Source organism: Rousettus aegyptiacus, unplaced genomic scaffold, assembly GCF_014176215.1.
Source record: "Rousettus aegyptiacus isolate mRouAeg1 unplaced genomic scaffold, mRouAeg1.p scaffold_m13_p_12, whole genome shotgun sequence".
Classification (NCBI taxonomy): domain Eukaryota; kingdom Metazoa; phylum Chordata; class Mammalia; order Chiroptera; family Pteropodidae; genus Rousettus; species Rousettus aegyptiacus.
In genome coordinates this window covers 42,511,196-42,538,487 of record NW_023416287.1, presented here as the reverse complement: position 1 = coordinate 42,538,487, position 27,292 = coordinate 42,511,196, and the positions used below count along the sequence as shown (strand labels likewise).

The window sequence follows — 27,292 nt, the reverse complement described above, 5'->3', positions numbered from 1 at the left end:
TTAGACCATTTAACTCATTTAGTTTATTCAGATCATGTGTTCCAAGATAAGACCACTGACTCCTTCCAGTGACATTCCTAGTTTACAAATCTGACTATCCCTGCCAAGACCATTTACGAGTAACTCCAGCCCCCAAATCCCAAGAGGACCCTTCCGTAACTCCAGAACTTTGAGGAGACTTACGGGGGCTCTGGTGCATTCCTTTGCTGCAGCAAGTTTAATAAACCTAACTTCTTATGTTTTTTATTGAGTAATAATTGACACACAGCATTATATTAGTTTCAGATGTACAACATAATGATTTTATATTTGTATATATTGCAAGATGATCACAAGTCCAGTTAACATCCATCACCATGCATATTTTTTTTTCATGTAATGAGACTAAGATCTATTTTCTTAGCAACTTTCAAATATGCAATACGGAATTATTAACCTGTCACTATGCTGTGCACTAACTTATTATACTTTTATAGATATGTTCCTGGCTGTTTTGGTTGGAGGGCTTTAATACTGGGCATGGAATACAAATAACTCTAATGTGATGAGCTAAGTCCTATAATTGGGGCATGTTCAAAATGTCTTAGAAACAAATAAATTTTCTGCTTATGAAATCAGGGGAATGATTTTCAGAACTAATTCTTGGAATAGGTCCTGAATAATAAATATGTTTTTGGCCAAGTGGAAGTGAAGGAAAGTATTATCACAGGGATGAAGAATAATATGGACAAAGACAGGAAAGCATAGAATTAGAAATAGCAAGCAATCCTGAATCTGAAACACACAATTCAGTGCAGGAAGGATAATCCATACAGGCAGGAAGGCCCAGGTCATGCAGTACTATTAAAAGTGGGCCAGATTATGCAGTACTGTTAAATGTCCCTGATGTAATAACTTTTCTGGTTGTATTCAACAGGGAATGAAATAAAATGTTGTCTGTCTGAATTGTGACCTGGGATCCCTGCAGACTTGGATTTATAGAACTCTTCACTTCCCTCATGCTAGTCTTCATCTCTTTTCCAGTGGAGCAGTCATATGGTATTCTAGTGCTATTCAGCACTGAGAAAGGTAAGGGCACATTTCCATCAGGAAAGCCTTCGAGCGCAATGAGGAAATTCTTAATATTCTGTTTCAAATATGCCTTTTCTAGAGATGATGCATAGTAACAGGACTTAGTTTCCTCTGCCTGGAAATTCTCCTCCCTGTTTATCTTTCAGCTCCTTCATCTGTCCAATGCTCTCATAAGATCATGTTATTTCCCTTTAATGCAATTATTACATTTAAAATTTTATATTTATTATGATCTGATTAAAGTAATCTTTCCTTTAGTTAATTTCCATAAGTCAGCAAATTTGTCCATGGTTTGATTACCATCAACTTCCAGCACCTAGAAATATACCTCACTAAAATAGTTAATGAACGAACTGATGATTGCTTCATGCTTTCTAAGACTTTATTTGTTGTTATTTTTTTTCACATTATGATGGTTAATTTTATTTGTGCATGCATTAAATCAAGCATGGGCTTTGATTCTGTGGGCCCAGATTCACATATTTAGAAGGATAAATGTGTGATCCGTGTACATTGATGGAAACTAAAGGCTCATGGTTAATCACATTGTAGTTTTTAAATTTCTGCAGCCTAAAACCCTGACATCACAGGTCTTTGAGATCCTTCTAGTTGTCTCACAGGGTATCTTCACTTTTCTTGAGTTGAGTAACCTCATCATCTTTAGTTTCTGGTTGATACCACTAGTTAATCCCCAAACATTCAGGTTACATGGAAGGCTCAAAAAGACTTCATTCTCAATGCCATACATCTCCTTCACCATAGTTGGCCAGGGACAAATCCTGGATAGATTTTTCAACATGGATTCAGTGAAATCAGCCACATTTAACCCAATAGCCCAGTTGGTGTATCCTTTTAGCTTGATGACTGCATAGGCACTTTCAATTACCATCTTATGCATATCCTTCTAATTTTCACTACCATTGTCCATTCCATTTCTGGATTCAGTTCCTGGAGAGAAACATCTGCCACATTCACTCTATTCCACACAGCCACACTTGAGTTGCCATGTTCTTCTAAAATCCATTCATGGTAACTGCTGGGATGAATGCCACGTTTTTTAGTCATAATATAAAAAACCTAGCAGAATCCAGATTACATCCACTTCTAATGACATAGTGCTTGGGTAATCCACTTAGTTTCCAGGTAACATGTGAGAATGTACACTATGTTTCGAAACCACAATTATGATGCAATCAGGACTGTACTTGGTCTAAGGAATAATGAATTTGAAGACATTAACATTCCTCTGTACCAGATTGAGACAACTCTCCTTCTTGCTGGTGCACTCCTGTAGTTACCAGCACAATCTTAGAATTGGAAGTCACAGAGTAATCTTAATGTTCCACAATTTTAGGTGTCTGAAGGAATAAGCTCTCATGCTGTATACTCATCACTTCTCCTTTGAGTTTATCTTCTAAAACATTCACAAGAGCAAGCTCTTTAGCCAGACTTGCCCAGAATGCTGATGGAACATGCCATACCAACTTGTGCAACACCTATTACAGTGATCTTGTTGTTTGAGAGTGCTGCCCTTTCTCCAACAGGTTCAATCAGTTTTTTCTTAAGAGGTACCATTGTGCACAGGAGAGAGGCTCTGCAGACCATAGAAAGAGTCACTAGAAGAGCTTTATTTATTGTTAATGATAGTTTCCATTTATACTCTGCCTTTACTTCTAAGGGTAACCTTTTGATATGTTAAACTACAAATTTTTAACTTCCATGGCTGAAAGTCTTTTTGTAAATAAGGTTTTACAAAGCCAAAAATGCTAGCCAAAAGACAGGTCTTGGGGCATGGAATCTAAACTATCAGCAGCATCCTAGATAGAATAGGAAGCATGTCCGCAGTCCCAGAGATCTGCAAGCATTTTATATATCAAGAAGGGAGAGAAAGTCATAGTCTGAAAGTAAGAAATGTCTGCTCCTGTAGATTGGCTAGGGGCAGCAGTCGGGAAAGCCCTCGTGTAAGCAAGTGGGGCTCCTGGAGTTAAATGATGCCTGGCGAAAATAATCTGTAGAAATAGCCACCTGGAAATTAATCCAACATTCCAACAGGAAAAACGGGAACATGAAGTGTTTTGTTAGCTGATCAGCAGCCATTACTAACAGGCTGGCAGTTCTCTTTCACTTTCCTGCCGCTGTAATTTAAGTTAGAACATTTCAGAATTTTTATCTCTTTTATAAACTTTATCAAACGTCTGTTGTAACCATTACATAAAGACTTAACACTCAACATCTGGCCTTACACAAACGACAACACGTTCTAACCGGGTTTTCCCTTAATTAGATCGGTTTGGAAAAAGTATAATTTTTAGGTTGTTGCACTTCTGTGTCCCGAAGAATATGAACCCATTGTTTTTTACGTTGCCTGTAGAAACCGGGATCTTTGTCATTTAATAAGTAGCGCCAGCCTCTCTGCCGACACAAATTACCAACACCTCAGACCAGCACTGTCTATGTGCACAAGGAGAACTGTCGATCACCATCAGAAATGAAATGACATGAGAGAAGGCTGCGCAAGTGCTGTGCTGGGCCGCGCGCGTTCCGGGCTCCAGAGGCCGGCGCCGGCCAAGGCTCTCACTTGGGTCGGGCTTGCAAGACCCCGGTCCGGCCGGGGAAACTCGACGTCCCACTTGCCTGACGACTCGCTGAGAGACGCTCAGGAAGCAGCTGGACTGGCGACCGGAAGGGGCGGAGCCACAACGTCACCGCTGCGCGCGGCTGAGAAAGGCGTGGTGCGAGGCGAGGGGCGGTGCGCGCCTGCCTTCGGGACCGCCCTAGTCCGTCTGGGTGCCGCCCCTGCGGGCGGTGGTGGCAGCCGCGGCGTGAGTGAGGCCGACGGACTGCGGCAGCGCTGGCCCCCGCGGCCACACGTCGTCACGGACGGTGGCCAGACCCCTGAGGCAAAGGACCGGAGGTAGGCTGGGCCCCTAGACCTGGTCTGCGAGCTGCTGGGTCTACTCCCAAGTACGATGATGGCGGTTACAGCAGCAGGGTCAGTTCGGTGCCAACCTCGGGCTTGCACCGTGCCATTTAATCTCCTCGGCAAAACTCGTTTTATGGGGAAGAAACAGGCTCCGATCAGCGGATGCACCTGCGCGGTCCTGGAGACTTTCGGCGCACTCTGCGCCCTATCGCGGCGTTGTGTCCGGCTGTCCGTCCCAAGACCTTGTAAAGCAGCACCTGCCCCTCCTGCCCTTCACTCCCGCCCCAGAGCGATGGCTTCCTCGCTTTTCTCCCGCTCCCTCTTCCCTTCCGCGCTGTCCTTCCTGCTGGCTTACCTGATTCCCGGAGAGAGCCGTCCTAGCCACGGCCTAAGTCTTACTGGCCCCACGCTTTCGCTACTCTTCTGAAGGGAGGTCTGCAAGGATGTTCGCGTCGCACCTCGTGATCCAGGGGAGAGTTGGCCTCTGCACCTGCCCCTTCTCGCTGCGTGTGACCAGTACTCGCCGTGGTTTTTGGGAAGGAATAGAGAACAGAAGTGACTTTGTTAGGCAGTTTTCGTTAGAAATCAGCCTTGCAGATTTTCCTGGTAGGAACGGGGAAGCAAGGAAACTAGATGGTGCCTGATGAAAGAAATCTCACATTTTTGGCTTTGCTTCTTCATTAAACCTTCCAGAATTTTAGTATGCTATGTTTTGTTAGCTAAAAACTGAAGCATAATCCTTAAACATCTATTTCAATATAAAATACTTAAACTTCTTTTAAATTTGAGGCCTGAGTCCCCTAACTTTGAATGTTCTGGGAGAACCAAGAGGCCCCAAGTTGTGGAACTGATTGACTGTAAGTTGGTAGAAATATTCGAAATATTTATTGGTGTCCCCAAGGGTTGTGGTACATGCTGAGTGAGGGACAGATTGAATTTTTCCATTCATGATAATAAGAGGAACATTTTTGAAGGAGAGCTATACTATAGCAGGAGCATTTTTGCTCTAAAAATACGATTTGCAGAGAAGACTTTTTAGTGATATCTGACTCTGGGGTCAGTGGAAAGGTAGGAATATGATATAGTCCTGACTGTAGGATGACCAACCATCCTGATTTGCCTGAGACTCAGAGGCTTCCAAGGATGCAGGACTTCGAGTGCTTGACCTTTGCAGACAGGGACAAGTTGGTTGCTTGATTGACTGTGGATATTGTGAAATCATCTTCTGCTGATGACTGAAGAGCTTTATAGAAGGAATATGCAAGGACTGGCAATGCTTTACTACAGAAATCATTAAAACAAGGCATTGCTGTGTACATTTTTACATGAAAAATGAAACTTAGCTTGGCCCTGAGTTTGCCATGAGATGCAGTGTGTTGAAAACCAAGGTATATAGCATTTGAGGTCACTTGTTGGACGGGTCCAACTCTCAGCTGGGTTCCTCTGACACTCTTGGCCCTGGGGCACAGGGGCAGAGTTAAATTGTTTTTCAATTTTTCTGTGGGGATTTCTGACTTAATGGCAGGGTAAAGTGGATGTTCCAAAGTCTTCATCTGCTGCTTATCTTTTTTACAGTGTGCCTTTTACACTGTGTTCATTTAAGATAGTTTCTTGACTTCTTGTTGAATATTGTTCTTACTTTTTCTGTTTTTCTCTTTCTCTTATTTGTTTGATCTCTTTTCTATATATATGTAATGGTCTCTTTTATAGTAAGTTCTTATCACCCACCTTCCTTTCTGCATTTATTATAATGCTGTGTGTGTGTTTTTAAATTATTTTCTCTTGTGATTTTCCTCTATATTTCGTTTCTTTTGTGGTCATTTTTAGTAGTTCATCTTATTGTCTTCTTAATTACCTTAGAAGTTGAAGGTTCACCACAAGAAATGAAAGTATTGTGTATAGTGAGTGAAGTAAGGGAATCTGAAGCAAGTAGAAACCTGACAATTACAGGATAAACATCAGATGTGCTAAACAGAATAAAAGCCTTGAAAGATACATTATTCAATTAATAGAAGTAAGACAATAGATTTTAGTGGAAGGGACACCTAGCAATACCTTGGCTTTCTTCTGACTCTTGGCGTGAAGGTGGTGTTAGCTGTTTCATGGATGAGGTTGTTGAGGTCTGTGTGAATGATGTGGTTTATATAAAGGCACAGAGTATTGAAGTCAAAGAGAAATGAAAATGAGTAAAGGGGGATAGAATTGGCAGCTGGACAATGATTGAGAAGCATATTTTTAAAATTATGCTTTGGAGAATTATGCTTTGGAGATAGGTTTTATGCCAAAGTTCTTAAATTTCTGTGTTCGAGCTATAATGGAGAATGTAGTCATTAAATCTTTTTATTCAATGCGGAACATAGATGAGCTAAGCACTTTAACATACCAGTACAAGCCTGTGATTAGTATTATTTGACATCAGTTTCCCCGGATGCTTTAGAAACTTTATTGTCAGAATGATTGTAACTCTGAAACTGTTCCTTCCCTTGTGAAACATAGTTCTGTCTGGGAAGAGAGAATAGCTTTTTAATGTCCACAAATAACTCTTTAGGACTGAAGAGTGAATACATTGAAAATTTAACAGCTGCTTTTTCAATAGTTTTTTCTAAAGGATTTTAGACTAATTAAAAATCTCTACTAGGTCAATTTTCCTTTTTCCTTTTTCAGACCAAAGAGTAGGGGGTGCAGTGTAGAGAAACAGATTGGGCTACCAAATTCATGAAGTCATGAAGAGTTAGGAATCTTAGCTCTTTCCCCCAGGTGTGTGGTTTCGAGTGGCTCTTTTAACTTCTTAGTTATTTTCAGTGCTAAAATAAAGAAATCTATAGTCTAGGAGCCCCAGTATAAAGGAATGTGAAAAATGAACAATTTCAAGGTGCTTCACTTAAAAAGACTGTTTGACTCTATTGTCGTTCAACTTTCTCAGTTTTCAGGGATTACCTTGACACCTGGGGTTCTGGTCCTTGTGGATTTGGGGCTTATAGATTTTCTACAAGAATCACAGGTCATTTATCCTCTCACAGGGTCTGTTGGTCAGGACTTTAGTCCAGGACTTGAGGCTCTGATATCCTGGTACAGAAGGGGTAAGAGAGCACCCATCATATTTGGCTGGTGAAAGAACAGGATTTTGTAAATCGTGGCTGAGTCAACAGTAATGGTTAAATCCTGTTGAATCAGAGTAACTTCTCTTGCCCTTGGAGATGTAGGAAATTTTAGAGTTCAGATGTCCTCAAGGAGGTGAGCTGATCACCTGGGTCTCTTCCAAGAGATTAGGGCAAACAAGTTGATTTCCCAGACTGTACCTGGGAAGTAAGTTGACAGCTTTCCTGAATGTGTCAGCACAGATTGGGAAGGAGTGTATGATGTATAATTGAAAATGGATAGGGATAAATGTAGTGTCCTTTATAATGCAGGTATGCAGAGGCAAAGGGCACACATGGAGGAAAGGCAGAATTGTAATTGACTGTGAGTTTGCAGGAACCAGCAGTGAGATGGGCCAAAAAGTTAATGAACCTTGGGCTAAAGTAAGTTTGCATGGGTACAGAACACCCCACCCCCACCCTAAGGACTCTACACCAGACAGTCAGGGACTCGATGCCTCCAGGGAGCTGCAGCCCTGCTACCTACCATTAACTGAAAATTTTTGTATTCCAGCACCTGGTCTTAGCATCAGTCCCATTGGTTTTTGTACCAGCCTGATGTGGTCCTGTCTGCAGCAAGTGTGGAGCTGGGAAAAGGAAAGTGCATGCACATCTGAAGAGTGGAAATACTTGTGCTGCTGCCCTGCCATTTGAATTTTATAGGCACAGATTTGCTGCTTTAAAGAGAAGCTGGAAACTCAGATTTTTCTGTGAAATCCTTGTATTTTTCAGTTTTGGCAACTAGCCCCATTTTGTGGAGTGACAGTTTATGGTTTAGAATGGAACTTTGCTTTGATCTGTGGGCGCCACATTTTATGGGGGACTTTGAGAAATAGGAAAACAACCAGGAAAGAGAATGTTCTACAAGCTCTGACTGGGGATTCGTTGTCTGGAGAGGAAAGAACTGAGGGTGGTGTGACCTCAGTCATCAATTCTAGGGAGGGCTGTCTGGGAGGGTAAGGATTTGCTGCACCTGAGGGCAGAACTGCATCTAGTCGCTGTGAGCCAGGGGAAACGTGTTTCTTAGAACATGTTGGATGAGATGATCCGAGCAGCCAATATCCCTGCGTAAAAGATTAGGGAAATGCTCTGTGTTCTGGTCTCTTTGGACATTGACTGTGCTTGCTGGCAGGCACTTCCCTGGTCTTCAGGGCTCTGTGGGATCTGCCCTGGCAGTGGGCCTGACCTGTTTAAGCAGCTTCCACTCACTCACTCTGTCTTAGGCTCTCTGCTATGGCCATTCTGCCTCTGTAATCAAGGCATGGGGATGGGGGCTTTTAATTCTTTTAAGCATGTATTCTTTACTCATATGCCAAGAATTCGTTGAGTTCTACTGTATTTCCTCTGCCTGTGTTGCTCTGCCACAGGTATTTGATTTCACCTAGCTTCACTGAACATCTCTAGTTAGAGGTCATTTGCTTTGACCCCTGTGTGTGACCCCTGTGTGTGATCACAGCCCTCTGCATCACTGTACCCCCTGACCCTGCTGTATTGTTCTTCATTGTTCTTCCACTGTCTGGCATTTGCTTATTTATACTAGAATACAAAGAGGGAAGGACACTTCATTTTATTTATGGCTATTTTCTCAGGGCCTTACATAGTACCTGGCACATGTATATAGGTTGATTATTAAATGCTTACAAGTAAAGAAATAGTAAATACTCTAAGGCTGCTGTCTGATGTCATAGCCACTTGGCCATATTCAGCCGTTTAAGTTTAAATTAATTAAAATGAACTTAAATTAAAAAGTCAGTTTCTCATTTGTGCCATGTTAGGGAGTTTGAGGGATTTAGGGGATGATCAAGGAAAAAGATATGACTATGAGGTGGCAGCAGCACATATGAGCTTTATTCGGTGACTTTGACAGGATCACACATGGAGAACATCTCACAGCGGAAATGGGGCCACAATCCTAAGGGGAGGAGGGCAAGGGAACTCCAAAGGAGAGGGGAAATGAAGAGATGGCTCCCTGGTCAAGGTAAGTCTCTGGGTCAGAGAGAGCTCCAAAGGCAGCAGTGGCTGGGGCCAGGCCCTCTTATCAATGGGCAACAGCTGTCAGGTGTGGTTTCACAGATTATGCAAAGTAGGCAAGCTCTAAATTGCTAAATATTTGCTTGTTTGGGCTATTTTAAAAAATAATTGAATATGTAAAAGTTGGAGTTTGGCACTGGTGGGCCTTTCGAGCTAATGGGTCTCACAGCCTGCAGTGAAGAAATAAACAGCCTAGGGGCTGATTGACAGAGGTGGTCTTTGGCTCATTTCTGTAACATGCTAGTCTCATTTCAGGTGCTCAGTAGCCACATGTGGATAGTGGCTGCTCTATTTCTATCATCACAGAAAGTCTCATTGGACAGCTCTACTCATGAAGTTTAAGGTGCTATTTATAAAATGTGAGCACAGAACTTTCCAATAGAGGCTAGCTGATGATCACCAGGGGGATGTTGATAGACTTCTTTCACTGGGAAGAGAGTTAGATAAGGTTGGTCATGTCCAGCTGCACATCGGGAACAACCGAGAAGCATACTAAAAAAAAAAAAAAAAAAAAAAAATGGTTTTCTAGGCCCCTGCTGGACCTGCCATTCTGAATCTCTGGGCCTTGTTTAAAGCCACCCTGATCATTTGGTATACGTGATCCAGGGTTTGGCCAGTCTTATAGGCACCAGACTGGGTGGCCTCTAAATTCTTCAGCTTTTTGTAGTTTGTAATTGTAAGAGGACGTTAGTTAGATCTTCAGCAGGGATAGGCCATGTGGGACACAGGTCATCATCTAAGACTTTTGGCTGCCTTTCTAGTTGTCAGCACTGATGCTTTCAGTTCTGGCTGGACTCTTTTTTTTTTTTTTTTTTTTGGAGATAAGTGAGCCTTTTGCCATTGTGTGAAGGGGCAGCCAGATATTCAAGTAGGGTATCATAAGCTCTAAATCAGATTAGTAAATTTAGATTTAAAAGATGTAAGCTACAGTGTGGTAAAGGTGAGTTAACAATATAGGAGTCTGAGACAAATGAGAAGATTCTGTTTTATGTAGAATCATGTTAGGTAAGGAAAAGGTAAAGTAGCACTTTGGCCAGAGTGTCACCATTTTGTTAATGACAGCCCTATGGTGACAGATTGCGCAGTGCGGCTTCCCCCAAGGGACTGCTCCTCTGCCTTGGTGGGGAGGGGTAATTATATTAGCTTCCTTTAAGGAAAGGGACTCCTCTCTCTGTTAGACCTACCAGAATGCCAAAGTGGTCAGCACTCACCACTGACAGCCACATATCTTCACTGTTTGTCTCTCTTCAAGGTTCTGCTTTCGAAAGAACCGCATGATCAAAGTCATTGCTGCCACTTGTAAACAGCCATGCCTTACTGTACAGATACTTTGTTATTTCCATTATGTTGAAAAACTAAGCCACTTAAGGAAAATCACTTGAGTTACAGAGTGTCCCAGCCTCTGGAGTGGCAGTTTGCATAGCTGAGTCATTGACTTTAAAAAAAAAAAAAAAAAAAAATCTTTGAGATATAAGTCACATACCATAAAATCCACCCACTTAAAATGTTCACTTCAGTGGTCTTTATACTCAAAGAGTTTTGCAACAATCACCACATTTTCATCACTGTTATTTTTTTTCTTAAATTGAGGTGAAATTTAACATAACAAAATTATCCTTCTTAGAGTGTGTAGTTAAGTGTTATTAGTGTTGGACAATCACCAGCTCCCTAGTTTCAAAACTTTTTCATCACCCCATGAAACACCTTATATGCATTAAGTAATCACTCCCTATTTCCCCCTCCCACCCACATGTCCATCAACAGATGAGTGGCTAAACAAATTGTGGTCTGTATTTAACAAGGGAATATTATTGAGCCATAAAAAGGAATGACATCCTGATATATACTGCAACTTGGGTAAACCTCAAAACATTATTCTGAGCAAAAGAAACCACCTGCAGAAGTACTGTTTGATCCCATTTATATGAAATGTCCAGAATGGGCAAATCACCATTAATTTTGGTAAGGAGTGTTTCAGACTCTGACTTTGAGGGCTCTAGGTCCCAGTATCCTCTCCCTGTCTTCTTGATTCTGGCAGGCGGTATTGCAAATGGTGACCACAGACTTAGAGTCAGATCTGGCACTCGTTCATACTCTTCCATTGGACTATGGGCAAGTAAGTCACTTGTGCTTTCTCTGTCCACTTCCCTTGTTTGTAAAGCAAAGAGCTACATAGTTCTGCTTGGTTATCCATGTAAATAAAGTATATTACATGGCACATTATTGTCACTGTTTTTATCATTACTCTCATCATGGCCCTTACTCTTTTCCTGCTGTAGACCTTTTAGGTTGTATTAACCTTCTGTCTTGTGGATTAATAGCTGATCTGTGCCAGATATGCATTTTTATCCACTGTGTTCTTATATACCTGATCAGCATCAATCAATCACCTTAGAAGAAGGTCGTGTGGCCCTGGGGTTTGAAGATAGGGCTGGGAGGGAGGAGTTGGCCTGATTTTTCTTTTCCTGTCCTCTTCCAGGACCCTGGGCTCTCTCAGCCTCTCCTGACAGCCTCTCCTGACAGGGTCTGTGGGACTAGACCACCTCCTTTCCCAGCTAGCAAAGAAGGTAAAGACCAACAACTTGGCATTTTACCGGGCAAGGGGTGAGTTTTAAACCTTATGTAAGTGAAGAGAAGGAAGTTAGGAACAAAATTCATTTTTTTAGGTAATTAAAATTCTCATTAGCAAAGGGAAAATGTCAAAGGTATAAAAGAACTGGTTAGCATTGTCTGCTATGCTGTCCTGCTCTAGAGGAGAAGGTAGCAAGAAAAAATGAAGCCACACTCTCAACTCTACTTGGAAATGTTCTCAGCTAAAATGTCCTAGTTCATCAGTTACAAGATCTGCTTTCCACATCACCGCAAGGAACAATTCAGCCAAGCTTTCTGCTACCATATAACAAGAATCTACTTTCCTTCAGTTTCCAATAACTTGTTCCTGACATCCTTCTGAGCCTTCACCAGCAGTGCCTTCAATGTCCATATTTCTGCTAACAGTCTATTCCTGACAATTTAGGTATTCTCTAAGATGATACATATATATATGCATTTTCTGCTGTGATTCTTACTTCCTTCTGAGCTCTCGCTGCCAGAGTCTGTTTAACATCATATTTCTTCTACAGTCTGGTCAAAGAAATATAGACTTTCTCTATCGTGCTCCTCAAAATTCCTGTATCCACAGCCTGATTCCAGAGCTACTTCCATGTTTTCATGTGTTTGTTACAGCAGTGTCTCACTTTTATTATTAAACTAATAAAATTAGTTTAATTAGAAAAATGTATTCGTTTTCTATGGCTGCCATGACAAATGACCACACAATTAGCGTTTTAAACAACACAGGTTGATTATCTTATAGTTCTGGAGGTCACAAATCCTGGACAGGTTACTGTGCTGAAATTAAGGTGTCGCAGGGCAGTGTTCCTCTCTAGAGGCTCTAGGGGAGAAACTGTTTTCTGCCCACACAGTTTGTTGGCAGAATTCAAACACTCTTTAGTCTTGCTGTCCCAAATGTCTAAGGGTGACATTCTATGAAAGGCTCTCCCTCTCCCTTCCTTTGTATTTCTCTTTGCCTTTCATTTCCACCTACCCCTATAGAAACAGAATGGTTTATTTTGTTTTCTGTTTTATTTGATAAAATCATACATATTTAGAACTGGGCAGGACTTTGAGATTCTCTGCCCCATACTACATTTCACAGAGGGGAGTCATAGGCTTTGGGTGAAGAAACTCACCTGCAGTGGCTTGGCTGGTTGTTGGGAGGTTAGGACTGGCACCCAGGCCCCCTATATTTCTACGTGGAACAAGTTTATGCAGCAGAAGACTAGCTTGTCAAAATCGCACAAAACACTACCCTTAAATTTGTTTTGTTAAGTGTAAATCTTGATTTTTTTTTTCTTTAATTCACCTTTTTTCCCCCTCATGTATAGAAAAAGATGATCTCCATCTTAGGAGATCATGATTTTATTTACTTTGAGTTAATCTTTATGTCAAGTGTTTAGTAAATTTGAATGCACTTAATATAAGCAACTCATGATCTTGTAAAGTTTATTTAGTAGCAAGAGGCTAAGTGTGCTAACTTGTTTACCAGATGAGTAATGATGTATATGAGAATCATGTGAGAGAGATTTTAATCACCATTGGTCATTTGTCCAAAATCTTAATGCAAGATTCCCAGGGTAGCTTTCAGATCTTCCTAAGGCTTCAGTAGTGATGATTTGAAATTGTAATTTTATAGATTCTTCGTAAATAACTGTCAGTATTTGTCAGACTATTCTAGGTGGAAGAGCAGGGATTACCTTTGAGTTCTTAACGGTATGGGGAATTAGATGCTCAGGAAGTTGTTCTGCTTCCATCTCTTCACAAATTTGACTCTGTCTTGTTTATCCACAAAACCTGAGAAACGTGTACTGAGTGTTGTTGCTTCTTTGAATACATGTGCCAGGAAATAGTAGCTTTTGAGAAACACTTGTCTACCAAGTAGATGAGTGTCTCCTTTCCCTTATTGCAACTGTTTACTCCATTATGTTTTGTGTTTTCTCTCTTTAAAATTGTTAGAGGGTTCAAGATACAGCCTATCATGTTCTCTGGAAAATAACTGTTAAGAGTACTCCACACAGCTGGAAGGTTAAAACAAACAATCAGACAAACAAACAAAAGAACAAAAGCATGTTTGCCAATGTTTGCAAACAGTGCTAAAGTTTAATCGCAAGCCACAGAGGTTGGCAGCCTTGTAGTGGGCAAACTGGGTGAGAGGCCTGCTCCTATTGAAAGAGCTTTAGGACCAGCCGAGCTTGTCACCATCTGAGCCTCTGCTAATTGCCTTTGTATGTTTTATTTTTGGCAGCTCCTTTAGTGGTAGAGTTTTCTGAGTGACCTTCTTGATGCTGGCTGCCTCCCTTGCTGTTCCCCTTCTTGGAACCATAATGCTGCTGGATTCTCTTATAGATCCACAGCCTGTCAGGTGTGCTGCCCCAGCAATTCTCGGGAGGTGTTGCTCAGCAAAATATAATAGGCTGGCATGGTTTCTAGAATAATTAAACCAATCTGGTCTGAAAGGAAGGTTGTTATGAGAAATAGAGATTTGAGATTTCTTTGGTGCCTGCATTTTATGTTGAATTAGATGTTCCACAGAATATATGCATGGTATTGCCCATGTTATTGTTTCAAAAACAAAGCTGTGTAAACCAAAAACAAAAATCAGAAAAATCCCAAATAACAGAAGCTTCAGTATTAGACACAACTGACCTGAATTCATATGAAGTGGCAAAAGTAGATACAAACGAAGGTTAAGTTTTAAGTTAACTGGTTAAATTTTATAAGTAACTGATTTTTAAAGAACTTGTAATTAGTGTTCTCTTTTTCCAAAGTTACCATTCATCAGTGGACCTTCGAGTGATGCCATTCATTATAATTTGAAAAAATAGTATACAATTAGGAGGTCCATGAAATGTATTCACATTTTTAATTATAGTGATGCAGAGCCAGGTTCTTATAGGTATGATTTCTGACATCGACGTCGAGGCGGTGGAAGTGGATTGCACAATCTGGTTTAGTAAGTTGCTGTTTTTCCTTGCAACCACCCAGAGAGGTGAGCTGTCTGAAGTTTAAGTGAGTCCGTGTAAGGCTTTAGAAACTTCAGAAAGAACCATTCATTAATTCACTATAGAGTGAATATAATATATACAGCTGTACAATGTGTTGGTGTTTTGTAAATAAAATTAAGGTTTTAGATTGGGTTCAGTTCACTAAAAATGCATTCAGCACCTGGTATGCTTGAGGTAGGTATCCAATTAGATACAAAGAGGACACATTTCTGATCTTAGATTGACATAAGTTAGAAAAGTCAACTTTTTGCTGTTGGATTTAGAATTAGTAAAGGTACAAAGTGTTGTTAAAACACAATTAACCTGGGCACTCTAGACTCTTCCAGAGTAGATTTTTCTACAGTGGGTTTAGTTCCAGGGAGCAAAGTCACCTGGAAGGTTGTGGGAGCTTGCCAAAAATCTGCCATGTAAAGCCACCTTCTTTTCCTTTTTGGAAGATTGGAGGACTTATAACAAAAGTGACATCCTGATTTCTGGAGGATGTTGACCAATGTCTTTCAGAATACATTTGACATGGAGTTAGCAGGAATTAATATGAGTTTACAGGAGTTAATAAGAGTTAACAGAAGCTTGCTGGCATTAACCAGAGACCATGTGACCTGGCTGTCCATGAGTGCTGATTTGGATTTCCTGAGGTCACTGTTGCTTGGTTCTTCTGCCACCCAGCTACAGGAGTGGGGGTCCTTCTTGCCAGTCCTTTGTATTTTCTCAGATAAGTTTTTTCTTGTCTTCCTATTGAGATAATACTCCGTCTCCTTTTGGGTAGGGATAATGCAGGATATACTGATTGGTTTGAGTCTACAAATCTTTCCTGGGGATGTCCTGTGTGTAGAGAAAAAGGCAAGGTCCAAGGACTGGGTGAGAAGAGCTGGCTGAGTGTCAGGTGTACTGTCCTCTATCCCTGGACTTTCTGTGCTTGTCTGTGTTCTTTAGTCTTCACATGTACCTTGGGAGGTGTGACCTTTCAGAATTTGAACCCAGATGTGTTCAACTATGTAGCTCAGGCTTTTTTTCATGAAAGCATGCAGGTTGCAGTTCTGTTCTTCCTTTGGAAATAAAACTCCTAGTTAAACCAAGAGTGTTTTTATTAAATAGTTAGAAAGCCATAATTGAGAGCCTGGCAGAGAGTGAAGGAGGGGCAGTTTAATTTGAGGGAAGTTGTGCTGTGTCCTGCAGAGGTGCCCGCTCAGAGCCGGTGGCAAGGGTGAAATGCTTTGCCGGCAAGACAGAGCTTTTCTGTCATTCCACATTGTTGACTCGCTCCTTCCCCTTAGTTCTCCCACTCTGGTGGGCTGGCTAGGAAACTGCCTTGCTGTAGGGCAGGTGGAAGGGGAACTGGGAGATAAACCCCACTTCCCACAATCCTCACTCCCACCCCTTCTACAGTCTTCGTTGGGAGCCTCATGTATGCCAGGTACTTGCAGCAAAAAACATGGAATAGTTTCCTGATCTCATGTGCTCTAGTGGGGATAGACAGACAATAAAATAACAGAAGTGAGAAGCTGAAAATGGCTAATAGAAGGAATCAAGTAGAGTGGTAGGGGAGACTGGACTTTTGGGGAAGGTGTTGAGTATTGTATTGGGTGGTCAGAACAGGCCTCACTGAGAAGGTGAGGGTAGAGAGAACAGCCAGTACAAAGGACTTAAGGTGGGAGATTGCTGGTGTAGTCAGGAACCAGTAGGGAGAGGCTGGCATGGAGGACAGAGTGAACTACTGGGAAAGGAGGTGAGAGAGGTGACAGGCCAGATGGCATAGGGCTGAGAGCCACTGCAAGGACTCATGCTCTGGGTGAGATGGGGCTGTCATAGGGCTTTGAGCAGACAAATGCTGTGATCTAACTGCAGGGCTCCTGTGGACTGCTTGGTTGACAATAGACTGTAGGGGACAAGGCAGAGAAGATTGTGGCCTGGACAAGGGTGGTAGCAGAAAACATGGGATGAAGGAGTTCAACGATATCTTCTTTTGGCAGTGGCGTCAGCATGATTTTCTGGGGGGATTAGGAGAAATAGCATATTTGCACATGGACTGGAAGGACTTGAGGAGAGAGGAGAGTTCCTGGAGCCCAGTCCGTGTGAGGGGAGAGATCCAGGGGCCAGTGGAGTCCAGCTTTAGAGAGGAGCCAAGTGGGTCCTGAGTGTGCCTGAGCTGGACAATGGGGCAGTGGTTCCAGTCCCAGGATAGCTTTCTATTGTGTTTTATGTCTTCTCCACGAAGCAGGAAGCAAGGCTATCAGCTGTGAAATGTCAACATGGCTCCCCTCCAGCTCTGTTGAACTTTCATGGGAGGGCAACCATTGGGACTATAAATCCCAGGGTGTGTGATCAGAGGGTGTTAGACTTCCTCAAGTCTAACCTTCTGTAAGGCATTGGACCGATAATGAAAAGCTCAGGTGGGTGGAGGCCCTGGGGCATTCTCAGGCAGCAGATGATTGCCAAAGTTATTGTAATAGTCGTGTTTATACTTTCACTTTTATTTAGTACAATGACTTTCCGATATTCCAGGACAGTTTTTTTTCTTAATTTTTGTATTTCTGGCAAATAAAGATATTATTGGAATGAAACCTCTTTATCAAACTGAATTATGTATGTCATAGATCCTTAGTAAGCACTTTCTTCATGTATTTCCTATAAACAAATTCCTATAATTGCATTATTTTACAGCTTTAAAGAATGCCCTCTTTTGCTTGGTGTTCTGCAACCAAATACAGAGTTACGACAGGCAGAAAGGCTATTTGAAAATCAACTCATTGGGCCAGAATCCATAGCAAATATTGGGGGTAAGTAGACCTTGGAACTTCAGAGTCTGACTGGAGTGACTTTGGGACTGTCTGTTGATTGAAGTGGGGATTATGTAGGAGCAGCCACAATGGCACCCTGCCCTTGGGTAGGGGAACCCTTAGCTGCAGATGTGGGTTGTGCTTATGCTTGTTGAGCAGATACCCCTTGGGAGCATCTCGGCTCTCCCAGTTGTGAGCCATTTTAGTACTGGGTGATTTTGAGTTCATGTCTATGGAGCCTTTTATTCTGTTCAAAGTGTTGGACTCACTGTGTTTAGTTCATTTATCAAAGTTAGGTAGGTGTTACTTGATAGATCATTGTTTCTTAGCTCAGTTTATCTTTGTATACATTTCATTTTTGAAAAGAATATGAATGATTCTCAATATTTCCCCCTTTTTTTTTTAAAGTTCACTATGGTGGGTATATTTAGGGTTAGCTACCTTCTTCAGATTTGCCCAAACCTAAGAACTAGAATTGGGTTTGGTTCTAATACTTGAATCTCTAGCCACCCGAAACAAGGCATATTCTATCAGTGAGAATTAAGCTTAGGAATCAAAAAATAAAATTAATGAAAAGGTCGCTGAACTTAAAATGGTGTGAGGATTTCTGAACAGCTTAGCTGGCACTCTGCTCCTCATTCCTTTGGACAGTGTGTTTTCCGTGGAGTAGTTATGGACCTTTGCATCTGGGGTCCTCCTCTGTTTTGTTTTGAAGGCAGGTCAGGGCTGCTCCTGTGGTGATGTTGACCAGCTTGACTTTCCCAGGCCTGCTGTTTAATGTGGGAGCCAAAGACTGGTGCATTTCTGCAGTCGTTTGTTTGGCTGGCAAAGTCAAAATTACTTCCAGAAGTATAGGTGCTTCATGATAGAACATCATATTTCTTTTAAAAAGACATTGACATTTGTTATTGATAAATTTTATAAATTTTATGGGTTTTTTTGGTGAAAAATTAAATATTGATATTTAAAACAAACTTTGAGGAATTAAAATGATTTTTAAAAACTTTCAAAGAGAATGTTTTTCTTGTCTTTTTCCTTTCCACTTGGGCTAACATCTTTTATTGTGTCACCAGATAAAAGAGCTCATTATCTTCTTTTTTTTTTTTAAATTAATTTATTTATTTTAAATAGTTTCAAGTATACAGTACATTGGTTAGGCATCTATATAGTTCATAAAATGATGCCCCCAATTGCTTCCTCCCTTCCCTGGCCCTCCACCTAGCCAATATCTTAATGCTAACTGCATTCCCTATGCTATGCTCCCCATCCCCACGACCATCTATTAACTACTAATTTGTACTTTTTTTAACACTCACCCTATTCTCCCAGCCCCCCAAAACCCTTCCACTCTGTCCATCACCAAATTGTCCACTATATTTGTGAGTTTGTTTTAGATTAGTTTGTTCTTTTTGTTTCTTAGATTCTGCATATAAGCGAAATCACATGATATTTATCTTTTCTGACTTATTTCACTCAGCGTAAGAACCTCTAGGTCAATCCATGTCATTGCAAATGGTAGAATTTCATTTTTTTCAATGGCTGAGTAATATTCCATTGTATATATGAACCATAATTTCTTTATCCATTCGTCTGTAGATGGCCATTTAGGTTGCTTCCATATCTTGGCTATTGTAAATTGTGCTCCCATGAATATTAGGGTGTATAGATCTTTACAAATTATTGTTTTGGTCTTCTTTGGATAAATACCCAGAAGTCCAATTGTTGGGTCAAAAGGTATATCCATTTTTAATTTTTTGAGAAACCTCCATACTGTTTTCGGTTGTACCAATTAGCAATCCCACCAACAATGAATGATGGTTCCCTTTTCTCTGCACCAACAATGAATGATGGTTCCCTTTTCTCTGCATCCTCACCAACACTTGTGGTTTTTTGATTTATTGATGATAGGCAATCTGACAGGTGTCAGGTGATATTGAGGTTTTAATTTGCATTTCTCTGATGGTTAGTGACTGTGAACATCTTTTCATATGCCTATTAGCCATCTATATTTCCTCTTTGAAGAAGTATCTGTTCACATCTTTTGCCTATTTTTAAATTGGATCATTTGGTTTTTTGTTGACTTGAATGAGTTCTTTATATATTTTGGATATTAACCCCTTATCAGATGTATCATTTGTGAATATCTTCTCCCAGTCTTTTTGTTTTGTTGATGGTTTCCTTTGCTGTGCAAAAACTTTTTAGTCTGATGTAGTCTCATTTGTTTATTTTTTCTTTTGTTTCCCTTACCTGGGAAATATAGTCAGAAAGAAATTCCTGTTAGTAATATCAGAGAGTTTACTGCCTATGTATTCTTCTAGAAGTTTTATGGTTTCTTGTCTTATATTTAAGTCTTTAACCCCTTTTGAGTCTTTTCTTGTATATGGTGTAAGAAGGTGATCTACCGTCTTTCTTTTTTTTTTTTTTTTTTTGCATATGTATGTCCAATTTTACCAACATCATTTATTGAAAAGATTTTCTTTACTGCATTGTATATTCTTACCTCCTTTGTCATATATTAAGTGAGCATATAAGCATGAATTTATTTCTGGGTCCTCTATTCTGTTCCATTGATCAATGTATCTGTTTTTATGCCAGTACTATGCTGTTTAGATTACTATAGACTTATAGTATAGTTTGATATCAAGTAGTGTAATACCTCTAACTTTGTTCTTCTTTTTCAAGATTGTCATGGCTATTTGGGGTCTTTTATAGTTCCATATAAATTTTAGGATTATTTGTTCTATCTCTTTGAAAAATGTCATTGGCATTTTTATAGGGATTGCATTGAATGTGTAGATTGCTTTGGGTAGTATGGCCATTTTAATGAAGTTGATTCTTCCTACTCATGAGTACAGTATATGCTTTCATTTATTTTTATCTTCTTCAATTTCTTTTTTTCAATGACTTATAATTTTCTGAAAACAGGTCTTTTTACCTCCTTGGTTAATTTAATTCCCAGGTATTTTATAGTTTTTGATGCAATTATAAATGGCATTGTTTTCTTAATTTCTCTTTCTGCAAGTTCATCATTGGTGTATAAAACTGGCTATCTTCTTGATGACATTTCTCGTTAGGTACACAGTTAGGACCTATCTAGTTAACCCCTGCAGGTGTTGCCGCATTTGGAAGTTGTCATTGCGATGGCTATCATGTTGCTAACAGTAGAGGGAGGCACCAGGTACTCGAGTAATCAATTAACAGGCTTTAATTTATTTAAAAATATACTTTATTTTTTAGAGCATTTTTAGGTTCACAGCAAAATTATGGGGGAGGTACCGAGATTTCCCATATACCTCCTATCTCCACTTATGCACAGACTCCTGCCAGCATCCCACACCAGACGGTACCTTTGTTTCAACCGAGATATCATCATCACTCAAATTCCATAGTTCATATTGGGGTTCATTAATGGTGTTTTCCATTCTATGGGTTTGGAAAAATGTATAATGAAATGCATCCATTATTTTAGTAACATACTAAGCAGTTTCACTGTCCTAACAATCCTCTGTGTTCTGCCTATTTATCCCTTTCTCCCCTCAACACCTGTCAACCACTAATCTTTTTACTGCTTCCGTAGTTTTGCCTTTTCCAGAATTTTATATAGTTGGAATCATACAGCATGTAGCCTTTTCAAATTGGCTTCTTTTACTTAGTAATACGCCTTTAAGGTTTCTCCATGTCTTTGGATGCCTTCATAGCTCTTCCCTTTTTATTCCTGAATAATATTCCATTGTCTGGATGTACTACAGTTTATCTGTTCACCGATTGAAGGACATCTTGGTTGTTTCCAAGTTTTGGCAATAATTAATAAAGCCGTTATAAATAGTCACACACAGAGTTTTGTATGGACATGTTTTCAACTCATTTGGGCAAATACCAAGGAGCACAATTTGCTGGATCTTATGGTAGGAGTGTATCTCTTTTTGTAAGAAACCACCAAACTGTCTTCTAAAATGGCTGTATAATTTTGTGTTCACACCAGCAATACATGAGAGTTCCTATTGCCGTACATTCTCACCAGCATTTGGTGTTGTCAGTGTTCCAGATTTTGGCCATTCTAATAGGTGTGTAGTGGCTTCTCATTGTTTTAATTTGTAGTTCCCTAATGATGTTTAATATCTTTTCATATGCTTATTTCTTCTTTGGTGAGGTATCTAAGTCTTGTGGCCATTTTAAAAATTGGGCTGTTCATTTTTTTATTGTTGAGTTTTAAGAGTTCTTTGCATATTATGGATAACAGTCCTTTATCAGATGTGTTTTCTGCAATTATTTCCGTCTGAGGCTTGTCTTCCTGTTTTTTTTGACAGTGTCTTTATAGAGCAGAAGTTTTTAATTTTAATGAAGTCCAGCTTATCAATTTTTTCGTGGATTGTGCCTTTATAGTTGTATCTAAAACATCATCACCACACCAAGGTCAAATAGTTATCTCCTGTGTTATCTCTAGGAGTTCTATCATTTTTCATTTTACATTTAAGTGTGTGATTCATTTTGCTTAATTTTTGTGAAGGGTGTAAGTTCTGTGTCTAGATTCATTTTTTCTTTTTGCATGTGGGCGTTCAGTTTTTATAGCACTATTTGCAGAAAAGACTATCTTTGCTCTATTGTATTGCCTTTACTCCTTTATCAAAGATAAGTTGACTATATTTATGTAGGTCACAGCATTTTGAGACCCCATGGAAACAAAGTTTAATGAGGAAAAAAAGAAAACAAACCCCCCAAAACACTGATCTTTTTATCTATTCTTTTGCTGCTACCACACTGTCTCGATTACTGTAGCTTTATAATAAGTCTTGAAGTCAAGTAGTGACAGTACTCCCACTTTGTTTTTCTTTAGGATTGTATGGGCTATTCTGGATTTTTTGTTTTTCCGTATAAAAATTAGAATCAGTTTGTGGATATCTATAAAATAACTTGCTGGGATTTTGATTGGGATTGGTTTGAATCTATAAATCAAATTGGGAAGAATGACATCTTGACAGTATTGAATCTTCATATCCATAAATATGGGTTATTTTTCTATTTACTTAGTTCTTTGATCTTTTATCAAAGTTTTGTGGTTTTTCTCATTTAGGTCTTGTACATATTTTATTATATTTGGACCTCAATATTTCATTCTTTTGGATGCTAATGTAAATGGTGTTCTGTTTTTAATTGCAAATTTTACTTGTTCATTGCTTGTATATAGGAAAGCAGTTGACTTTTGTATATATGTAAACTTGCTATAATAGGTTTTTGTTGTTGTTGATTCTTTTGGATTTTCTGCATAGACAATCATGTCATCTGTGAGCAAAGATGATTTTATTTTTTCCCAATCAGTATCATTTTTCTTGTCTTATTGAATTAGCTAAGCTTTCTAGTACAATATAGTAAAGGAGTGATGAGAGGGGACAACCTTGCCTTATTCCTGATCTCCACGGGAAAGCTTCTATTTCGTCACCATTAAGTATGACATTAGCTCCAGATTTTTTAAAGGTGTTCTTTGTCAAGTTGAGGAAGTTTCCCTCTATTCCTAATTTTCTGAAAGTTTTATCATGAATTGCTATTGGATTTTGTAAAATGCTTTTTCTGCATCTCTTGATATGGTCATGTGATTTTTCTTTAGCCTGTTGATATTATGGATTACTTAATTGATTTTCAAATGCTGAACTAACCTTGTATACTTGGGATAAATAACACTTGCTTGAGTGTATAATTCTTTTTATACATTGTTGAGTTCAATTTGTCAATATTTTCTTGAGGAGTTTTGTATCTTTTTTCATGAGAGATGTTGGTTCATAGTTTTCTTATAATGAATTTGTCTGGTTATGGTATTAGGGCAATGCTGGCTTCATAGAATGAGTTAAGAAGCTATTCCTTCTGCTTTTGTCTTCTGAAAGAGATGGTAGAGAATTGCTATCATTTCTTCCTGAAATGTTTGCTAGTATTCACCAGTGAACCTATCTTAGCCTGGTGTTTTCTGTTTGTTTTGGAAGGTTATTCATTGATTCATTTTTTCATTAGATATAGGCCTATTCAAATTGTCTGTTTCTATTTATGTAAGTTTTGGCAGATGATCTTTCAAGGAATTGGTCCATTTTATCCAGGTGATCAAATTTGTGGACATAAAGTCGTTCACAGTATTCTTTTATTATCTTTTTAATGTCCATTGGGTCTGTAGTGATGATCCCTTTTTCATTTCTGAGATTAGTAATTTGCATCTAATTTTTTTGGCTAGATGATTGTCAGTATTGTTCTTTCCAAAGAACTAGCTTTTAGTTTTGTAGATTATCTCTATTGATTTCCTGTTTTCAATTTCACTGATATATGATCTAATTTTTATTGTTTCTTTCTTCTGCAAACCTTGGATTTAATTTTCACTTTTTCTAGTTTCTTGATAGTTAGATGGTTGGTTCTAATATATTCATTTGATGCTGAAAATTTTTCTCAAAGCCCTGCTTTTGCTGCATCCCACAAATTCTGATAAGTTGTTTTTTTATTTTTATTTAGTTTAAAATGTTTCTTTTTGAGCTTTTATATTTGAGTTTATTTTCATTTAACTCTTAAAATACTACTATAAATATTAAAACAAAAACAATAGCAAGTAGTGAACATATTATGGTTATAGTCTTTTGCTCATTCACTACTGCATATATAATACCAAAATGAGTGTCATTCATTGGCTCCATTAAGAAGTCTGACCCTGAACACCACCCCTAGCATGATGTTTGTCATACTCATGTGCTTCTTCATTATAGTGGCACTGTCTTTTTTGACTTGGATCAAAATTCATCAGTTCTACCTGATCCATTTCATCAGTCTCTTCTACTTCCTTCTTTTCAGGTAGGAAGTTTTCAAGCAGAGAGAGTTTATCAAGAGAAAGAAAGCCATTCTTAGGAAAGTTTGATTTAAATTCGATGATTAGGCAACCCTTTTCATATGCTCTGTAATAAATGGCATGCCTTCATTTAGCATACACTTGATATCTACATGCTTGACAATCTGACCTGGATGAGAGGTGATGACTATGGTTTGGTTGTCAACAGTAGATATTGGCTTTTGGAAGCCACACAGTGCTTCTGCCAGCTCTGTGTCCATACACATGAAAAGATTTTGTCAAGTAAAAACAGCTTGGTCTTTCTGATCTAAAACTATGGTAATATTTCTGGGCTCAAGTCCTGGTTCTTGGTCTCTTTCACATGGAATGTTATCTTCTGGCTATCTTTCATGCCTTTGTCAATATGAACTTCTAGAATCTTCTTATCTCAAACTATCTTCCTTCCATTGTAGCTTTTACATCTGTCTTTAGGACTGATCTGTTCCCCATGGCACTGGCACTCCATGCACACAGACTGAATTTGCTGAACCATTCTGGGTCCTATCTGATGAATTCTGATTTGCATCCCAGTACCTTAGCGATTAGGACAGCACTCTACTGTTCCTTTCTTACTCCCTTGGCCTTTACATTTGTCACAGATTTTTGCAGAGCTAGTTTTCTTGTTGCACCATTATATACATTTTCTAAGATTACTGAAAACTGATGCACAGCATTTTTACCTCTCCTTTCTCTGCATTCTTCCTCCTCCTCCTCCAAAAAACATATCAAAGGTGTCCATGTGGGAGCCAAAACCGCCATCTGCTCTACCTTCTTTATGACTGTTCTCCTTTGTCATATAATTCCCTTTTCTTTGCATCAGAGAACACTTCATAAACTTGAGAGATCTGTTTAAATTTCCTTGCTTCATTCGTATTCTTATTAGGGTGATAATTCAAGGCCAGTTTCTAGTAAGCTTTTTTCAGTTCTTCTTGGGTGGCATTGGGTTTGACCCCAAAACATCATAGTAAGTGATTTTTTTCACCATTTTTAACAGCAAGTGAGCGTCCCTAGCTGGTATAGGGGAGCAGGAAGAAGCGTGTTGCTGTGTGCAGCTCAGGCAGCCACCACTCCTTCTAGTTCAAAATGTTTTTTAAGTTCTTTTTTGAGATTTCTTCTTTGACCCTTGTGTTATTTAGAAATATGTGTTGTTTAATCTCTAAGTATTTGGGGATTTTTCTAGCTATCCTTCTCTCATGGATTCTTAGTTTATTTATATTCCATTGTGGTCTGAGAGCAGACATTATATAATTTCTATTCTTTTAAATTTATTAAGGTGTGTTTTATTGCCCAGAAGATGTTCTGTCTTGGTGAATGTTCCATGTAAGCTTGAGAAAAATGTATGTATTCTAGTGTTTGGATGATATAATTGATAGATGTCAATTATATCCAGTTGATCCATGGTATTGTTAAGTTCAACTATGTCTTTATGGATTTTCTATCAGTGGGACCTGTCCATTTCTGATGGAGAGGTTCTGAAGTCTCCAACACTAATAGCAGATTTATCTGTTTCTCCTTGTGGTCCTGTCAGTTTTACCTCTTGTATTTTGACTATTCGTTATTAGGCACATACATATTAAGGATGTCTTCTTGGAGAACTGACCCTTTATCATTACGTTATGTCCTTTTTTATCCTTGATAACTTTCCTGGCTGTGAAGTTAGCCCTGTTTGAAATTAATATAGCTTTTCTAGCTTTCTTTTGTTTAGTGTTAACATGATATATCTTTCTCTATTCCTTTATATTTAACTTATATGTCTTTATATTTAAAGTGAGTTTCCTGTAGACAACATATAGTCAGGCCTCCTTTTTTTTCTTTTGATCTGCTCTGACTTTTAAAAGTCTCTGTCTTTTAATTGGTGTATTGAGACCATTGATGTTTAAGGTAATAATTGATACATTTGGATTAATATCTACCGTATTTATTACTGTTTTTTATTCATTGTCCTTGTATTTTGTTCTTAATTTTGTCTTCCATTCTCTTTCTGCCTTTTGTAGTTTTATACGATTCTATGTTCTCTCCTTGGCATATCAGTTACACTTTTTTTAAAAGCAATTTTTTTGTGGTTGCCCTAGAGCCTGTAACATACATTTTAAAAATATGTAATGCTTTATGGATTTGCATGTCATCCTTGTGTGGTGGCCATGCTAATATCTGTATTTTTCCAATTTTAGTATATGTACTGTTGAAGTGAGCACTTAATATGCTTTAATTTTATCCTGAGGGACCTCCTGGCAGTTCTTTTAGTTGGATATGATCAGCCTCATATAATCAGTCTGTGAGGCAGATGTGAACACATGCCCCTGAGTGCTAGCCCAAAAGCTTATGCTCCTCAGAGAATAGAAAATCCTAATGGTTTTGTCACTGACTAGTGTCTGCTCCACCCTTGTTCCAGTGTCAGGTTCAAGGCCACATGCTGATGCCCTAGGCCCCCATGGTTTTATTGCTGCATATTTCAATGACTTTTTGTTTTCAGCGTTACTTCTTCATCATCAAAACTGCCATTTCCTCTCTGGAGATGGAAAATACCAATAAGCTATCTCTGTTGTAGAAAAAGGTGGTATAAACACAGTTCTTAGGCTAACCCAGTAACACTCTTATTTCTTTTGTTTTTATTTTTTGTTTTTTAAACAGATATGATGTTCACTGGTACAGCAGATGGCCGAGTCTTAAAATCTGAAAATGGCGAAATAGAGACAGACCATCGTGAGGTTGATTGGGGTCAGGCCTGTGCAGTAAGTCAACAACAGTCCCCCCAACATACATCTCTTCCATTCACTCAGAAAGGTGCCAAATGGCCTTGTGTAAGTTAGGTTCACCCTTGACGAAAAAGAGCCGTGACCACCTGGCAGACTTTGGTATTACCACGTGCTCTTCATTTGTTGGTGGTCCCTGGACCT

The 27,292-nt window shown here is 39.3% G+C and overlaps 1 protein-coding gene, 1 non-coding gene and 2 pseudogenes across 2 annotated transcripts in view; 1 reads left to right on the top strand and 3 right to left on the bottom strand.

Moving 5' to 3' along the window:
• Positions 1-1,213: 1,213 nt before the first annotated feature.
• LOC107499903 lies at positions 1,214-3,732 on the bottom strand (annotated as a pseudogene).
• A 10,295-nt stretch (positions 3,733-14,027) lies between these two features.
• LOC107499912 (adipocyte plasma membrane associated protein) overlaps positions 14,028-27,292 on the top strand; it is a 37,119-nt gene continuing 23,854 nt past the window's right edge. The window contains 3 exon segments of the mRNA XM_016124544.2: positions 14,028-14,122; positions 17,427-17,542; positions 27,027-27,118. Coding sequence (XP_015980030.2) covers positions 14,043-14,122; positions 17,427-17,542; positions 27,027-27,118 — 288 coding nt within the window. The 5' untranslated portion in view covers positions 14,028-14,042.
• Positions 24,207-25,380, bottom strand: LOC107499910 (annotated as a pseudogene).
• Positions 26,487-26,590, bottom strand: LOC118610152. Its single transcript, XR_004953809.1, has one exon. It is a non-coding gene; the product is annotated as a U6 spliceosomal RNA (small nuclear RNA).